Source organism: Pelophylax lessonae (assembly GCF_965119305.1).
Source record: "Pelophylax lessonae genome assembly, chromosome: 1".
NCBI classification, from domain to species: Eukaryota; Metazoa; Chordata; class Amphibia; order Anura; family Ranidae; genus Pelophylax; species Pelophylax lessonae.
The window spans coordinates 451,358,627-451,378,006 of record NC_138768.1 but is presented as its reverse complement, the minus strand read 5'-3'; the positions used below and the strand labels follow the sequence as shown (position 1 = coordinate 451,378,006).

The following is a 19,380-nucleotide window of genomic DNA, read 5'->3' as shown; positions in this document are numbered from 1 at the left end:
CCAAGCCAGTCAACCAGCCACCACACACTGTTCCTGAAAGCCAGCCACCAATCCACCAATAACAAGGTGACACCAGTAACCAAGGCAGCCAGCCACCTATAACAGCGTGACACCAAGCAAGTCAGCCAGTGCCACCACAGTGTTCCAGCAAGCCAGCCACCCAGAACAGGGTGACGCCAAGCCAGCCACACTGCCAGGCGTCAGTCATCAACCCACAACAGGGTTCCAGTGCCAGCATCAGCAGCAACTTCAGCAAGCCATTTCTTTAATCTTTTTTGTGTCTTTCAAATTGAAATGGAGATGGATGAGGAGAGAAAGAGTAAAAGTGTGGTCTGGGACTATTTCTCGTCACAATCATCTCCAGGAAAAGCAGCAGTGTGCAACACATGTACAAACAACATAAGCATGGGATCAGTAACTGCAAAAAAACAAAATAAGTCAAATCTTTGGGCCCATCTAAGAGTTCATCATATTGAATTGTATCATGCAGCACAGAAAAAAACAAAAATGAATATCAATGTGATTTTGATTCAATACCTCCTCCACTATCCCATTCCCAGACAACAATACCAGATATGTTTGTGAAAAAAAACAGATGGCACTGTCTAGATTCAGATGGAAGATCCCAAATGCTGGACAGAGTAATCACAGAGATGATTGTCACCGATAACCAGCCATTTACAATGGTGTCTGATTCAGGATTTAAGCGGTTGATGTCCATCCTTGAGCCAAGCTACACACTGAAGAGTGAGAAGTATTATCGAACCAAAATGTTGGCAAAACTACACCAAAAGGTAGTTGACAAAGTAAAGGCTATGCTGCAACCAGAGAATGCTGGCAACTCACTCTTATACACGACGGACTTCTGGTCACAGAGTCCAAGTCACTACTGATTCTTACATGCCACTTCATTGACAGAGGATGGACAAAAAGACAATTGGTGTTGAATACAAAAGTGATGCAAGGATCCCACACAGCTGAGTACAGTAGAGAAATGTTTCTAGGCATGCTTGAAGAATGGGGAATCAACAAAGACCAATTGATGCTTGAGCAACTTCGAGACAGTGGAGCAAACATGCCTAAAGGAATGAGGCTTGCTGATACGTCAGACCTCTGTGTCATCCTGGCACACAACACCCTCCAACTTTCAAATGATGGTCTGTCAAGCCAAAGAGCTTTGATTGATATATGTTTTGAGAAGCATGAAGAGATTAAAAATGTTGTGCTTGCAAGTCTTTTGAATCCTCGATACAAGAACCATGCTTTCTCTTCTGATGATGTATTGGCTAAGGTGAAACAGTGGCTGACAGAAGATATGGAGGTGCAGGAGGTTCCTGTGGAAAAGACAAGTCCAGAACACTACTTTTATGAAGAGCAGCATGCTGAAAAAACAGACAAATGTCCAAAAATATGTCAACAAAAAGAAGAGAATCTGCTTCATCGTCGTCGAATTGATCAGGACATTTTCAGTATTTTATTGGGGCCTCATGCGGAGGATTCAATTTCTTCTGAATCTGCAACCATGAGCCTTGATGATGAACTTCATCTCTATTTGAAAGAAACCGTAATTGACAGAAGAAGTCATCCTCTTCAGTGGTGGAGAGAAAATGAGGCACGCTACAAAAGACTTGCTTCCCATGCTAGAAGATACCTCTCTCTCTCTCTCTCTCTCTGCTCCTCTGTCCTCCACTCCTGAGCATGTTTTCGAAGTTGCAGCATTGTTTCAACAAAACACAAGACCTTTAACAGGTGACCATGGACATGCTGAAATGTTCTGCTTTCTGCATTATAATATTGTTCTACTTAACTGGGAGTATTGAAAAGAGTAGTGTCCACTCTACTCCACTGTCTATCTGTTGCTTACCTTTTTTTCTAGCAGTTTTGCACTGATTGCTATAATTGCAGTGAGTGCCCTACTGCAAAGGTAGTCCCGCTGAGTGACTCCAACCCACTGTCTAGCTGTTGCCTAGCTTTTTTTCTAGCAGTTTTGCACTGACTGCTGTAGTTACAGTGAGTGCCCTACTGCAGAGGTAGTCCACTGACTCCAATCCAATCCAGTCTGCCTAGCTGTGGGCTTGATTTCTTTCTAGCAGTATTGCACTGACTGCAGTAGTTGCAGTGAGTGCCATACTGCAGACAGAGATAGTTCTCTGACTCCAGTCCAATCCACTGTGACATGTGTAGCTGTTGCCTTGCTCTTTTTCTAGCAGTTTTTCACTGACTGCACTGCATTAGTTGCAGTCAGTGCCTTACTGCAGAGATAGTCCTCCACTGACTCCAGTCCAGTCCAATCCACTGTGACATGTGTAGCTGTTGCCTTGCTCTTTTTCTAGCAGTTTTGCACTGACTGCACTGCATTAGTTGCAATCAGTGCCTTACTGCAGAGGTAGTCCTCCTTCACTGACTCAAGTCCATCCAATCCACTGTCTATGTGTGGTCACGGTGTACATTGTGTAGCTGTTGCCTAGCTTTTTTTCTAGCAGTTTTGCACTGACTGCACTGCACTGCACTGCATTAGTTGCAGTCAGTGCCTTACTGTAGAGGTGGTCCTCTTCCACTGACTCCAGTCCAGCCAATCCACAGTGTATGTGTATTTTGTGTAGCTGTTGTTGTTGCCTAGCCTTTTTTCTAGCCGTTTTGCCCTGACTGCACTACAGTAACATATTGCAGTGTGTGAGTCCACTACTGCAGCACTTTATTATGCATTAATGCACAATCAGATGATGTGAAATGCAAAGCAAATGTCCCTGCAATTGAAGTTTTCATATCAGTTTTTATGCAGTTAAGGTGTAAAGAACGAGCACTTAATGTTAAAAATGTTAATAAATAAAGATTAACATATTTATTAAGAGATTTGTGTCAACTTTTGTGTTTTTTGGGTAATTTTTACATGTGTGAAAATATCGGCCAATATCGATATGCTAGCTGGAAAATATCAGTATCGGCAAAGAAAAAAACTATATCGGTCGATCACTAGTGTGTATACATATATACATACACACAAACACACACAAACACACACACAGGTTTGGTCTTTCAGTTCTATTTTAAACTGAATGGGTTGTTTTTATACTAAAAAAATAAATAAAAAAAGGGCAGCAGAATACCTGACAAGGTTATTGTCACTTACCTCTTGTTTTGTCCATTTCCATGCGTCTCAGCTGATGCTCCCAGGTTCCGAACTCGTTGTCCACATCTTCATCACTATCATAATCATGCTGGTGCTGTTTCAAAGCTTTCTCCCACATAGATTGCATATCCTGCATGGCTTTCTTGTGTTTCATTATCATGTCATACATTTGTTGCATCTGAAAAGACCATAGGAGACTGATTATCCCGTCACAAAAACGAACATTGTACAATGAAGAATTCAACTCTGCCAAGGTTAACAAACCAAATAAACTGCAGAAAATTGTATTGGTCTGAATTCACTGACCTGAAAAGCCTCTAGATATAGTATCAACTTAAAGCGGTAGTATCCCGCTTTTTGACACTTTGACCTACAGGTAAGCCTATAATAAGGCTTACCTGTAGGTACAAATAATATCTCCTAAACCGGCATGGTTTAGGAGATATTTACAGCGCGAGCGGCGCATGCGCTCTGAAGGTCCGGGGGGGACCTTCAATTAGTTTGCCGGAGTTTGCCGGAAAAATCACTCCCGCGCGCATGCGCGGGAGTGACGTCATCGCGGCTCCGGCCAATCATCGCGCCGGAGCCGTCTCTTCCGGCCAATCAGCGCGCCGGAGCCCCAGAACCCGGAAGAGACGACGAGGGACCATGGCAGCGCCCGCAGCGATGTCCGGGGGTCCGTGTCGGGGCTTCGTTTTAAGGTAAGTTACACATGATGGGCTAGTATGCGATGCATACTAGCTCATTATGCCTTTGTCTTGCAGGTTTTTTTTTTTTTTATTTTTTTTTTAATTGAGTTTACAACCGCTTTAAAACACATCTTTGTTTTGAGCCCAAGAGAATGTGTACATACCTTTAAACTAAAAGTAAACATGGATGTTGCTGAAAATTAATAGTGTGCATTATACAATTTCTTAACGCAGACCTTCTACAAACACCACTAAGATTGACCTATTTAATATTGACCATGGTGGCCATGCACCATGTGACTGTAACAACTTGGTAATTGTGAAGCAGAATGCATGGCTGCAAAACAGCTACACAATTGTACACTGCTTCTACAGTACTTAGACCAAAGAGACTCCAGATGTAAAAAATTCCAGGTTCACGAGTTGTGATTTCAGGTGTTTTAGGAAGAAGAAGAAAGAACACAAAGAAAGCAATCCAACACATGACATCACTTCTGAAGTAGAATTCTGTCGTGCGGGAAAATTCGTGTGCAGTCTAGGCACATTCCAACCAACAGACACCACTCTGGACAAAAGATGGACGACCGGTCGGTGGAAATTCGTTGCGTGTGTACGAGGCTTTAGTCTTTGTTTGCCAGACATCCCCTGCATATCCTTCTCCCCTCTGCCCCTTGCCTCCTTTTTCCCCTTTTCTCCAACCTTCTCCCTTCCTTTCCTCCTTCTCTCAACACTTGATTCCTTGATCATGGAAAGATGCCATGTTGGTTACAAAGGTTAATGTATCGTTTCGGCCTCACGGCTCATATTTTCTCTCCTGCTTACCATACTGATTGTATGTAAACATTACTGTATTGCAGATTGTATGTCACTTGATATAACTATTACTTTGTTGATTCCATATTTGCTTTGTTTATGGGCATCCGTTTACTCCATTTGTAACTCTTTGTAACTCTTTTACAAAAATCAATAAACATATTCAAAAAAAAAAAAAAAATATGTTATACTTACCTGCTCTGTGCAATGGTATTGTACAAAGCAGCCCCTTACCTCCTCTTCCGGAGTCCCCTGCTGGTGCAGTCTGCACCTCTCCTGCATGTGCCCGTATAGCACACCATGTGCTATGGGGGAACCCGTGAGGGCACGCTCTTGATATGGGGTTTTTGTGTCTATAATCACACAGTGTGGCAGAGAGGGGAGAGAAGAACTTCAGTTGGGCACAACACTGGATCAATAGAAGACTCAGGAAATTGTTTAGAGAGGAGGGTAAAGGAACAGACAATGGAAGATTTTTTTTTTTTGTTTTTTTACCTCAAAGCATAGAATGCATTAGGGTAAAATTGGATTTTTTGTAAGAACTTACTGTAAAATCCTTTTCTCTTTGATTAATATCAGTAGGGTTATACTGCCCCCTACAGGAGTAGGACACTAGGCAGGAAAAACGTTCTGGCCACACTTTAGGGGCAGTCCCAGAGGGTATATCCTCTCTCTCCCTGCTACAGGATGTTAGTTATGTCACAAAGCAGTGTCAGAGAATTTAACCCAACCCAACTCAAAAATAGAGGGGCGGGTACTGCGTCTGTCAATGAGCTTAAGAGAAAAGGATTTTACGTTAAGTTCTTACAAAAAATCAAATTTTCTCTGTCGCTCATTGACAGACGCAGTCCTCTGATTAATATCAGTAGGGACGTCCCAAAGCAGTGCCACAAATGAGGGGTGGGATAACGGAAATCAAAATCCAATCCAGAAGGCCCAACCGGTGCCAACTAGAAGTTTTAAAGGCTCATCAGACAAAAGGATGAGACTCAACTGAAAACCCAACAGAAAAAAACCCTCGAGGTAGACCACCGGTCTCCTCAAACAGCGGCCTGCAGAACCTTGCGGCCAAAAGAGGCATCCGCCGATGCCAGCACATCAACTTTGTAAAATTTTGTAAAGGTATGAACCGACGACCAGGTAGCCGCCTTGCAAACCTGAACCACTGAAGGCCCAGGAAGCACCAAGCGCCCAAGTGGAGTGTGCCTTAACAGGGAACGGAGGAACCCGACCCTTAATAGAATAAGCCTGTACCACCGTCTGTCTGATCCATCTAGAGATAGCCGCGGCAGACGCAGGCAACCCCTTTCTAGGGCCATCCGTGATCACAAAAAGTGAATCTGTCTTACGGAAAGATTCCGTAGTAGTCAAGAACACCCTGATCGCCCGAACCACATCCAAGGAGTGTAACGCAAACTCCCGAGGATGACTGGGCTTAGGACACAGGGAAGGTAACACAATATCTTCATTTAGATGGAAATCTGAAACCACCTTAGGAAGGAAGGATGGATTTGGATGAAGAACCACCTTATCCCTATGAACCACCAGATATGGGGAACGACAGGACAATGCGGCCAGTTCTGACACCCTGCGTGCAGAAGTGATAGCCACCAAAAAGGCCACCTTCTGGGATAAAGTAAGCAAGGGAATCTCCCTAATATTTTCAAAGGGAGGTTTCTGAAGAACCGACAACACCAAATTAAGATCCCAGGGCGGTAAGGGCGCGCGCACCGGCGGAGCCAGGTGCCGCACCCCCTGGATGAAACTCCGCACCAAGGAATGAGTAGCCAGAGGCCTCTGAAAGAAGATTGCTAACGCTGAAACCTGACCCTTGATAGTGCTCAAGGACAGTTTCTGCTCAACCCCCTTTTGCAGAAAAGCCAATATACGGGCCACCGAGTAGTAACGTGGAGGAAACCCAAGGGATTCACACCACGCGATATAGGACTTCCATGTGCGATTGGTGATCGAAGCATTGGTGATCATTGGTGATCGAAGCCACCAAACCAGAGATTCCCTGGTCCGTTCGCTCAGCCGAATCAGATTGTCCAGGGAATCGGGATTCCGGTTCCATTTGAGAAGAATCTCCTTTTGGAGAATCCGGGTATGAGAATGGGCAAACGGTACTGCCTTGAAGGAGGCCATCATCAGTCCCAGAACCCTCATGCAAGTCCGCAGAGAAGGCCAGTTAACGGTCAATAATAACTGAGTCGCCGACTGAATCTTCCTGAGTTTCTCCACCGGGAGAAACACCTTTGCTAAGGATGTATCCAAAGTTAGGCCCAGATAGTTCAGTCTCCTGATAGGGACCAGGGATGATTTCTGCCGGTTCACCAGCCACCCGAACTCTTCCAAAGAGATCATCGTGATCTCCAAGTTTAGTAACAGAGCCTGCGGAGACTCCGCATGGAGTAGAAGGTCGTCAAGGTAGCCTAGAACCGATATGCCCCGCTGTCGCAACAGTGCCAAAACTGGGACCAAGACCTTTGTGAAGACCCGGGGAGCAGAGGCGAGACCAAAGGGTAACGCCGCAAACTGATAATGGTTCTCTCCCACGGAAAAGCGAAGAAAACGCTGATGTCCTGCATAAATGGGAATGTGAAGATATGCATCCTTGATGTCTATGGACGCCAGAAAATCCCCTTGATGCAGGGAGGCCACTACTGTGCGAATGGACTCCATCTTGAATTTTTGTACTTGGACAAAAAGATTGAGTGCTCTCAAGTCTAGAATTGGACGCACCTTGCCCTCTTTTCTGGGTATTGTGAATAGGTTCGAATAGAACCCCTGAAAACGTTCTGTCCAAGGAACGTGGACCACCACTCCTTGTTGCATTAAATCCGTCACTGCCCCCCGCAAAGCTTCTAAGCGGTCCGGGGATAGTCGGATATTGGAAGGGAAGAACCGCACCGGTGGAAGTGATCGAAACTCGATCTTGTATCCTGCCCGTATGACCTCTTGAACCCATTTGTCTGGAATCCTGGAGAGCCATGGGTCCGGAAACCGGTGAAGATGTCCCCCCACCCCAGATATGGGTGGGGGCACACCTTCAGGCTGTATTGGTCTTATCTTCAGGTCTGGCAGGGCCGGACCTTTGTTTATTCGACCAGCGCCCTTTGAATCCCCCTGGGGGGGCTTTGGAGGACTTCGCCTTATCGCCCGCCCCAGAGGAGCGAAAAAATTTCTTATGAGCGGAAAAGGAAGGTCCCCGTCTGCGACGCGGTGCTATCCCCTTAGTAGTCTGTGGTAAAAAGGTGCTCTTACCACCAGTGATACCCTTGATGATCTCATCCAAGGTGGCACCAAACAGGCAATCCCCTTGAAAGGGGAGGTTAGTCAAAGCTTTTTTGGAAGCTTGATCCGCTGTCCAGCATTTTAACCACAGCATACGCCGAAGGGCCACTGCCGAGATAGATACGCGCCCCATTAATGGAGCGGCGTCCAGGGCGGCGTCACAGACAAACTGTAGCGCTTGTACCATCTGCTCCAGCAAGTCCGATACTGCCGGGGGGAGACTTCTCCCCTCCAGATCTCGGCGTAACAACTTGGTCCACTCTGTCAATGTTTGTGCAACCAGAGCAATGGTGAACACTGGCCTTAAGGCTGACCCTATCAGGGAAAATATAGAGCAGGATATAGATTCCACTTTACGGTCCACTGGATCCCGAAAGGACGGAGCGTCCTCCACCGGCATAACCGTAGCTTTATTTAATCTGGAAATCGGTGAATCCACCGACGGTGGTACCATCCATTTATTAAGGAGAGATTCTTCAAATGGATAGCGTCTAGCAATCCGTTTGGAAATACCAGGGGCTCGTTTTGGACGGACCCATTCTTCCTTAATAATGTCTTGAAAACTTTTGGGCAAAGGAAACACCTTTGCCATCTTGGTAGGCTTGCGAGTATCAAAAGCAATTTCAGTATCAACTGCTTTCGTAGGTATAAGCTCAAGTCTTAAAGTTTCCCGCACAGACACAATCAGTGCATCTACCAATGCTTCATCCTGCGCTATAGCGGAGGGAGAAAGGTCTTCCTCACTATCCGAGTAGATGGGATATGAGACACTAGCCCCAGAAGAGGGACCTGCAGCTGCTGCGACAGGCTCAGAATCTGTATCTGAAGTGTCAGATGAAATAGGGGTAGGCGGGGGGTCGCTTCTTTGCGCCCCGTCCCTGACAGGCCACCTCCACCCGGGATACAAAAGACTCCAAAACCGCTGATAATGCATCAATACTAAGTGGGGAACTGGAGGGTCCTGCGGCCACCTCGAGGGGATCAGGTGGGGATACATGTGTAACAGGTTCCATGACAATTCCAGGAACACTTGCCAGCAACCAAGGATTAGGGATGCACCGAAATGAAATTCTTGGCCGAAGCCGAATAATAATAAAATGTTTGGCCGAAGGCCGAATACCGAACGCGGTGTTTCACATTTTTTCCATATATTTTGCCAATTTTTTGTCCTCTCTCTTGTCCTCTCGTGTCTCTCTCTCTTGTCCTCTCACTCTCTCTCTCTTGTCCTCTCAGGTCTCTCTCTCTTGTCCTCTCATGTCTCTCTCTCTCCCTAAATGTTACTGTAGGGAATGGGATTCAGTGCACACTGCAGCCTTGTACCATAGGGTTAATGTTAGTGACACTGTAGGGATTTGGGAAGGATGCTGGGAATGGAAATCAGGAAGCATGCAGGCAGCCTTGTAAATTTTAATTGCAGATACAGGGCACTGGGCAGGTCAGGGTTAATGTGGTAACATCAATTACTCAGTGACAGTCAGTCAGTGTCAGTGTGGACTCGATCAGATTATACAGTCTCTCATAGTGGTGGTAGTAGGAGGCTGGAGGTGGACTAGTAGTAGCCTGGAAAGGAGCACAGCCGCATACATACATTACTCACTCGTGCACTGCAGCCCGCCCCACACATTCAGTGAGTCTTACTCTCCTCCCTAGTTTTTTCAATGGCACATTCAGGAAGCCAATCACGCCGTGAATAGCGGCACAGCGGAACCAATCAGGTGTGCAGGCACGCGTGATTGGTTCGCTGTGCAGCTAATCACGGCGTGATTGGCTTCCTGAATGTGCCATTGAAAAAACTAGGGAGGAGAGTAAGACTCACTGAATGTGTGGGGCGGGCTGCAGTGCACGAGTGAGTAATGTATGTATGCTCACCGCTGAAGTGTCCCGGCTTCACGGAAGTCTGTGAGTCCTCCTGTCCTCCTCCGAGTCCCTTCCCCCTGTAAATATCGTGACCTCGGCGATATGAATATCGCCTACGGCCACAGAACGATAGTCGATATCATATCGACTATCGTTCAGCCCTATTATTCGGCACAAAATTATTCGGCCTTTTGACTTATTCGGCCGAACACCGAAAGTGCTATTTTTTCTATTTTCGGCCGAATAATGTTCGGCCGCCGAACATTCGGTGCATCCCTACCAAGGATTGTAAAAGAAAAAACTTTTTTTTTTTTTGTATAATCCCCCAGCGCAACAGCGCCCCTCAGTGTTACCTGCTTCAGACCCCCACAGAGAGAGAGAGAGAGACCCCAAGGGCTCCCCACCTGATGCACAGAAGCTTCTACCGAACTGCTCTCAGTGCTGTCCTTTACAGAACAGGAAGTCTTGTGGATCGATTTACCCGGGTAAAGGAGGCGGCTCCGCCCCTTTACACGCCTTCCGGCACTCCCACTGCTACTCCACGAGGTAGCTGGGTGTATCCAAAATGGCCGCCCCCATGTAGGAGACATTAGGCTATGCCAAAATGGCGGCCCGTGCGGCCTGCGGAAGAATGGCGGACCGTACGGTCTGCCGGTGTGTGCGGCCTGCGGAAGGATGGCGGTCCGTGCGCCTGCGAAAGGATGGCGGCCCGTGCGGCCTGCGGAAGGATGCATCGCTATGTGATAGGTAGGTGCTTGATCTTATCACCTCTCTGTATGGCTGTTTACAAACAGCAATGCCAGCGGCACCCTGTCCATCCCTGACTGCTCAGTCATGGCTCCTTCCTTTTAAAATGCAGGCTCCTTGCAGTGACTCATGTAGATAGTCAGCTCCCAAACCAAGCCTGCTGGAGTGGTATACCTGCAAGTAGGGAGATATGTGGAGTGTGTCACAGGATAGAGGGGACCCGGGATCATGAGGGTCCGACCATCCACAGAGAGGCCCGCATCCATTCCCAAAACCTGACAGGGGGAGAGGTGGGAACATTCTACTCACTATACCGGAACAGGCGGGCACCCACTCCTAACAGAACCCCTCTCCACCAAGGTGGGGGGGCTGTCGACCAATACGGACGCCGCGACTCAGTTTCTGACTGGTCGTAGGCGACCTGACGAGAAGTTTAACTCGCAGGGCCAGTCCCTGTCCAGTGGGACTATGTCGCGGCCGACCCAGCGCGGCGCTAGGGCCTGCACGCGCTCGTAGGCCGGCTGGGGTGACCACTGGATCTCAACATACAGCCCGTCGCCCAGCTCCAGCATAATTGCTTGAAGATCTCACAGAAACAAAAAACTGGAGAGAAAAAGCTAACTAAAAACGATTTATCTAAAAAAGCTTGCCAGGACCAGAGATCCCAGCAAGGTGTGGCCAGAACGTTTTTCCTGCCTAGTGTCCTACTCCTGTAGAGGGCAGTATAACCCTACTGATATTAATCAAAGAGGACTGTGTCTGTCAATGAGCGACAGAGAAAATACCTTTAGAGTTTAGAACCACTTTAAACTTTGTTCTGCTCAATGCGAGAGCATAAGCACAGTTTGGCATGGCTAGCCATGTTGTCTCTACAGATACAAGCAAACAGTTATAAACAAAGTGATCTGCTGGGTTGATCAACATGTGAAGGGAAAGAAACAAGTGGTAAGACATATCTCAAATTAGAGAGGAAAATGTTCTTTGCATCCAGGCGCCTACAAGACATGCAAATACTCCAGGTTTTACTGGGTTACCACCCAGTGAACAACAAGATTTTTTTTAATACAATATATGATAAGAACGAATTAGCTCCTTCACCTTATTTCTAGTATTTCCTTGCAATATAAAAGAGGATTTGTTGCTATGGTCCTTTCCCATTTTCATTGTGACCTATAGCTTTCCACGTCTTCCAAGCATAGTCTTATTTAACAGAGTTGCCAAATTTAGTACCAAAAGAAGGGTGGGGTTTGTAAGAAATGTGTTTTTTTTTCTGAAATACTAGCAGGGCAAAACGTTTTCACATTGTGAGACTAAGACCCGGTTCACACTAGCGCGATTTGGTCGCCTGACAAGTCGCCTGCCATTGATTAGCACAGGACCCGTTCTAATAGGAGCGACACAAGTCGCTCCGACTTAGAAAAAGGATCCTGTACTACTTTGGGGCGACCTGGAGGTGACCTGCATAGACTTCAATGATATGAAGTCTGTGCATGTCGCGCCGAGGTCGCGGTGCACTTCACAGGTTGCCCCAGCAAGTAGCGTCGCCCCTATGTGAACAGGGTCTTAAAGTGGATGTAAACCCTCACATATACCCAGTAAAGTGAACAGCCTGGGATGATACACAGAGATGAAACAAATCCTCTCACATAGGTTTTACTTGTATATGTGTTGTCTTCAGCTTTCTAGACTGTTTAGAAAGTGTACATCCTGTTGGAATTTTCTCTTACAGCTTCCCCCGTGGGGTGGAAGTTTGGCCATACACTGTGATACCGCTGATTGGAGAAAATGCACACACCCCCTCTCCATATAGGCAGAAACATGAAGAGCTGTGCTGTGAATAGACTAGCTATCTGCCAATTTACTTATAGCACCCACTCCTACACAAATTTCAGCCTGGTTTTATCTCAGTTGAGGGAGAACTTGTCAGAAGTTATCATGCTGATAACAGAATAACGGAGCAGGAGAAAGCCATGGGACTTAGAACTCTGAGGAGAGATAACTAAGCACTACAGTTATATGTGACCAGGTCAAATTTCATGAAATTAGGTTTACATCCACTTTAAAATTGTTGAGTAATGCTGTCACATGAGCTCAAGTTTTATTTGTAGAAAAAAATAAAAAATACAGATATATACTAAAACAAAAAAGGACTTCTATTCATTCTCTTTATTCCTTACCTCCTGCTGCTCTTTCAGCTGTTTTTTCTGGGCATCTGACAACTCTGTGACTCCCACCAGCCCCACTGGTTTTCCTTTATCATATCCCAGACCTTTCAAATCTTGTTCTGTAAACAAGGATAGAAAACAAATTGATATTGGCATATCTGGTTTAGGCTCATTTGTTTAATTAAAATTTTTTAAGTACTGTCTGTGAGAATATTCTGATATTTGATTTAACTGTGCAGTCTCTGGTTTCCACATAACGTATCTCACAAAAGTGAATACACCCCTCACATTTTTGTAAATTTATTTTTTATATCTTTCCATATGACAACAATGAAGAAATTACACTTTGCTACAATGTAAAGTAGTGAGTGTACAGCTTGTATAATAGTGTAAATTTGCTGTCCCCTCAAAAAAACTCAACACACAGCCAATAACGTCAAAACCGCTGGCAACAAAAGTGAGTACACCTCTAAGTCAAAATGTCCAAATTGGGCCCAAAGTGTCAATATTTTGTGAGGCCGCCAATATTTTCCAGCACTCTTGGGCATGGAGTTCACCAGCGCTTCACAGGTTGCCACTGGAGTCCTCTTCCACTCCTCCATGATGAGATCACGGAGCTGGTGGATGTTAGAGACCTTGCGCTCCTCCACCTTCTGTTTGAGCATGCCCCACAGATGCTCAATAGGGTTTAGGTCTGGAGATATGCTTGGTCAGTCCATCACCTTTACTTACCCTCAGCTTCTTTAGCAAGGCAGTGGTCATCTTGGAGGTGTGTTTGGGGTCGTTATGTTGGAATACTGCCCTGCGGCCCAGTCTCTGAAGGGAGGGGATCATGCTCTGCTTCAGTATGTCACAGTACATGTTGCCATTCATTGCTTCCTCGATAAACTGTAGCTCCCCAGTGCCAGCAGCACTCATGCAGCCCCAGACCATGACACTCCCACCACCATGCTTGACTGCAGGCAAGACACACTTGTCTTTGTACTCCTCACCTGGTTGCCGCCATACACGCTTGACACCATCTGAACCAAATAAGTTTATCTTGGTCTCATCCGACCACAGAACATGGTTCCAGTAATCTATGCCCTTAGTCTGCTTGTCTTCAGCAAACTGTGTACGGGCTTTCTTGTACATCATCTTTAGAAAAGGCCTCCCTCTGGGAAGACAGCCATGCAGACCAATTTGATGCAGTGTGTGGTGTATGGTCTGCCCACTGACAGGCTAAACCACCCATCCCTTCAACCTCTACAGCAATGCTGGCAGCACTCATACGTCTATTTCCCAAAGACAATCTCTGGATAGGACGCTGAGCACGTGCACTCAACTTCTTTGGTCGATCATGGCGAGGCCTGTTCTGAGTGGAACCTGTCCTGCTAAACCACTGTATGGTCTTGGCCAACGTGCTGCAGCTCAGTTTCAGGGTCTTGGCAATTTTCTTATAGCCTAGGCCATCTTTATGTAGAGCAACAATTCTTTTTTTCAGATCCTCAGAGTTCTTTGTCATGAAGTGCCATGTTAAACTTCCAGTGACCAGTATGAGAGAGTGAGAGCGATAACACCAAATTTAACACACCTGCTTCCCATTCACACCTGACACCTTGTAACACTAACGAGTCACATGACACCGGGGGGGTTGGGAATGGCTAACTGGGCCCAATTTGGACATGGTCACTTAGGGGTGTACTCACTTTTGTTGCCAGCGGTTTAGACATTAATGGCTGTGTGTGGAGTTATTTTAAGGGGACAGCAAATTTACACTGTAAGGGTCCTTTCACACTGTGTGCCTTCCAATGAGGTCCATTCTGCTCAGCGGGGGATCGATCCGCCAACCCCTGCTGAGCAGGCAGATGACAGCTCTGTCTCTGCTCTGTGTGCGGAGACGGAACTGTCAGATTCCCCACTGCCCTCTATAGGGAAATCAGATGACAACGGACCGCCTGTCTGTTCTCATTCGATCCCATCCGATCCGCTGGACGGATGGAAAATAGGGTTTCCATCCGTCCGGATTTCACGGACAGGATCGGAAGCGGAGGTCTCCGCTGACATCTGCTGCCCCCATAGGGATGCATGGAGGATCTGATCAAGTCCGCCTAAAAAAACTGACAGGCGGATCTGATCGGATCGTTCGTGTGAAAGGACCCTTATACAAGCTGTACACTCACTACTTTACATTATAGCAAAGAGTAATTTCTTCAGTGTTGTCACATGAAACGATATAATAAAATAGTTACAAAAATGGGAGGGGTGTACTCACTTTTGCGAGTATGCTACAAAACAAGCAAAAGGCATGAAAAAACATTCTTTAATAAAGCTATACTTTTTTTTTTTAAAGCTATACTTTCATCAGCTATAGGCCTTCCATAATTAGAGTGCATACAGTTGTGCCCATAAGTTTACATACCCTGGCAGAATTTATGATTTCTTGGCCATTTTTCAGAGAATATGAATGATAACACAAACTTTTCTTTCACTCATGGTTAGTGTTTGGCTGAAGCCATTTATTATCAATCAACTGTGTTTACTCTTTTTAAATCAGAATGACAACAGAAACTACCCAAATGACCCTGATCAAAAGTTTACATACCCTGGTGATTTTGGCCTGATAACATGCACACAAGTTGACACAAAGGGGTTTGAATGGCTATTAAAAGGTAACCATCCTCACCTGTGATCTGTTTGCTTGTAATTAGTGTGTGTGTAAAAGGTCAATGAGTTTCTGGATTCCTGACAGACCCTTGCATCTTTCATCCAGTGCTGCACTGACGTTTCTGGATTCTGAGTCATGGGGAAAGCAAAAGAATTGTCAAAAGGATTTGCGGGAAAAGGTAGTTGAACTGTATAAAACAGGAAAGGGATATAAAAAGATATCCAAGGAATTGAGAATGCCAATCAGCAGTGTTCAAATGAAGAAGTGGAAAATGAGGGGTTCTGTTGAAACAAAACCACAGTCAGGTAGACCATCTAAAATTTCAGCCACAACTACCAGGAAAATTGTTCGGGATGCAAAAAAAAAAAAAAAAAAAAAAAGCCCCACAAATAACTTCAGGTGAAATACAGGACTCCTTGAAAACATGTGGTCTGGCTCTTTCAAGATGCACAATAAGGAGGCACTTGAAGAAAGATGGGCTGCATGGTCAAATCGCCAGAAGAAAGCCATCACTACGCAAATGCCACAAAGTATCCCGCTTACAATACGCCAAACAGCACAGAGACCAGCCTCAAACCTTCTGGCACAAAGTCATTTGGAGTAAGGAGACCAAAATTGAGCTTTTTGGCCACAACCCTAAATGCTACATTTGGAGAGGAGTCAACAAGGCCTGTGATGAAAGGTACACCATTCCTACTGTGAAATACAGAGGTGGATCGCTGATGTTTTGGGGATGTGTGAGCTACAAAAGGCACAGGAAATTCGGTCAGAGTTGATGGCAAGATGAATGCAGTATGTTATCAAAAAATACTGGAGGAAAATTGCATTCATCAGCCCGGAAGCTGCGCATGGGACATTCTTGGACATTCCAACATAACAATGATCCTAAACACAAGGCCAAGTCAGCCTGTCAGTGGCTACAGCAGAATAAAGTGAAGGTTCTGGAGTGGCCATCTCAGTCCCCTGACCTCAATATCATTGAGCCACTATGGGGAGATCTCAAAAGATGCAGTTCATGCAAGACAGTCAAAGAATTTACAGGAACTGGAGGCTTTTTGCCAGGAAGAATGGGCAGCTTTACCATCTAAGATAAAGAGCCTCATCCACAAATACCACAAAAGACTTCAAGCTGTCATTGATGTTAAGGGGGCAATACACGGTATTAAGAACTGGGGTATGTAAACTTTTGATCAGGGTCATTTGGGTAGTTTCTGTTGTCGTTATGATTTAAAAAGAATAGAACACAGTTGATTGATAATAAATGGCTTCAGCCTAACACTAAGCATGAGTGAAAGAAAAGTTTGTGTTGTTATTCATATTCTCTGAAAAATGGCCAAGAAATCATAAATTCTGCCAGGGTATTTAAACTTATGAGCACAACTGTATCTAGGTTTCTACCCATCTGACATGTCCAGATATTACCTTAAAAGTGTATGTTGGAATACCCTAAAGCAGGGCTTCCCAAACTTTTTTGGACCGAGACCTACTTTTGAATACAGTTATTTTTCAGGACCCACTTGCTTGTAATTTAATATTGTAAAGTGCTACAGAATTTGTTGGCGCTATATAAATGCAAATAATAATAATGCATATATTAAAGGGAGGGGGGATGTTAAATTAGAAATATAAATTTACTACTTTTCAATTTATTATTGAATACACTTGCCAGATGTTCTAAGTGAGGTGTCAGAAACCTGTGGCATATAAGCGGAGTTGTAAGCAATCAGCACCCTCAGACAGTACAAGGCAGGCAGAGGACAGAAATCAAGCACCCCTGGACAGTGATCAGCAGGCTATATGGCACTCACCCTCCTTCCTCTCCCAGTGGTCCACAGTGAAGGTGAAGCCCCTGTTTGCCCTCCTCTCTAGGGCCCAGCACACCTCACCCAGAGTCTCCATGAAGAGGAGCTCTATGCTGGTCTTGGGTGTCCTGGCTCTTCTCCTTCAGATCCTCTATTGGGGTCACCGAAGCTGCCATGAACTCCTGACACCGTCAGGCCACCTGGTCCTCCTACGACACAGAGGCTGCCGTCTCTGCCCACTATAGCTGAGAGAGTCCCGCCGCGAATCTAGCCACCACCGCTGCCACCAGCAGGATCGAGGAGCTGGCTCTGCACCCCATGAACATATCCTACATAACAGCCCACATACCTACTCACTGATGCAAGTATCCTCCTTGCGGGAAATGCAGACCAGCCTCTGTAAACTGTGTGGGCGGGGTCCTGAACCCATTGCGATTTGACTGCTCTGGCTCTCTGTAATTTGCGCAGGCTCGCACAGTAGGCGGGCCCGCTTTCAGTGATTTCCAGCTCAGCAAGACCCACTCAAACGCAGGCACGCAAACCTGCATGGAACTAGGCCTACAATACCAGAGAATAGGGCTGAGGTGGTCCCGGGGAGGTTGGAGAAAGGAAGGTGTCTTTGAGAAGAAAACCCCTGAATACTCACGGTTACTGAAAACAAGGAGAAAACAGTAAACCATGTCTGATAAGGGGCCTGAGATCAACTATGCTCTGAATCCCTCCATTGCACTGCAATGTTGTTTAAAATAAGCTACAAGTGACAGGCAATTTCCAAACACTGAAAGCTCCCAAAGCAAAACCCGGCCATATCTTGCAGAAACATAAGGCTTCAAAGAGTTGTTTGCTCGGGCCAACTGTGACTGCCCTCTTCACAGATGATTGTCTGAGTATTCCAATTGGCATACCATAATATTTTAAGCTCTTATGAGCAGGGCCCTCTTAACCCTCTTGTATTTTATTGTATTGTAACTGTACTGTCTCCCTTTATATTGTAAAGCACTGCGCAAACTGTTAGCGCTATATAAATTCTATATTATAATAATAATGCCAAGAAACGTCAATAGGACAGACATAGAAGTCCACACTCTGAGAAGTTAACAGATGTGCAGGGGCTATACAGATTCAAAATCCTGTTAGGGCAGAGGACAGCCAGTTGACTCTGGAGAAGAAAAATTAGGACAATGAGTCATGCATCACTGATAACTATATAAGAGGACAGGATTTCTCAGACAAAAAGGAGTGGTGTCAAGGCTAGGCTGACCCAAAGGGGGCTCTGAGGAAGAGGTACAGCCTCGAAACGCGTCAGCCGATTTCCTGGACTTAGACAGTGGACTCCAACATTATGGACGTTGTCAGTCGGATTTGATATGCTGGTTTACATCACTTGTTTGTGAGTAGACACTTTTTAATTAATTATTTTATTAATAAAAGCCAACCGAGGATAATGTGCTAGGCTGGTGCGCCCTCTTTTTTTGTGTTTATGTTTACAGTAAGAAATCTGTGTACAGGACCCCCCAAATACTTACCTAACCCGATCAGAAGCTGCTCTCTCTCTCACAGAGTAGGTAAGTATGACATGTATGTCATTTAATAAAAAACCTTTAACTTTACAATCAAAATAATTTTTTTTAAATGCTTCAAATTGAGATTAACTTTAAGTGGCAAACAACTTAGGAGTAAATGAAAGAGTGTACTCCGCGCTAAGGAAGTAGGTGTGAGAAATGATAGGCTGCAGCCCCCCTTAGATATAACCGTAGTTATACACAAAAGGAGCTAGAGAGAAGAGGAGAAGGGGTATGGCGCTGCCTAGATGGCCACTAAGAGTCGGTTCACACTGGGGCGACATGACTCTGTACTACTTCGGGGGCGACTTGTGCATCGACTTCGGAGTGACTTGCATGGACTTCACATAATGGAAGTCTATGCAAGTCGCTCCGAGGTCGCCCCGAAGTAGTACAGGACCCTTTTTCTAAGTCGGAGCGACTTGTGTCGCTCCTATTAGAACGGGTCCTGTATCGGTCAATGGACCGTGAGGGACCGCGACTTGTCAGGCTGACAAAACGCGCTAGTGTGGACAGAGTCTAAATCAGTGTTATATAGAAATAAAAATAAATATAAATAAAAATTACAAAGGTAAATGGATAATCAAGATCAAACACTAATAAAATAAACAAATCCAAAATAAATAGGTGTAGGTTATTCAAGTAGACGAAAAGTGACTGGTGCTTGTGGAGTG

General features: G+C 45.5%; 1 protein-coding gene across 1 annotated transcript in view; it reads right to left on the bottom strand.

Moving 5' to 3' along the window:
• The window catches only part of SUGP1 (SURP and G-patch domain containing 1), a 94,300-nt gene that overhangs the window by 33,139 nt on the left and 41,781 nt on the right, over nt 1–19,380 (bottom strand). Inside the window, exons 9-10 of the mRNA XM_082268166.1 lie at nt 12,708–12,814; nt 3,131–3,308 (exon numbers count right to left, since the gene is read on the bottom strand). Of these exons, the coding sequence (XP_082124292.1) occupies nt 3,131–3,308; nt 12,708–12,814 (285 nt within the window). The remainder of the gene's footprint in view (nt 1–3,130; nt 3,309–12,707; nt 12,815–19,380) is intronic.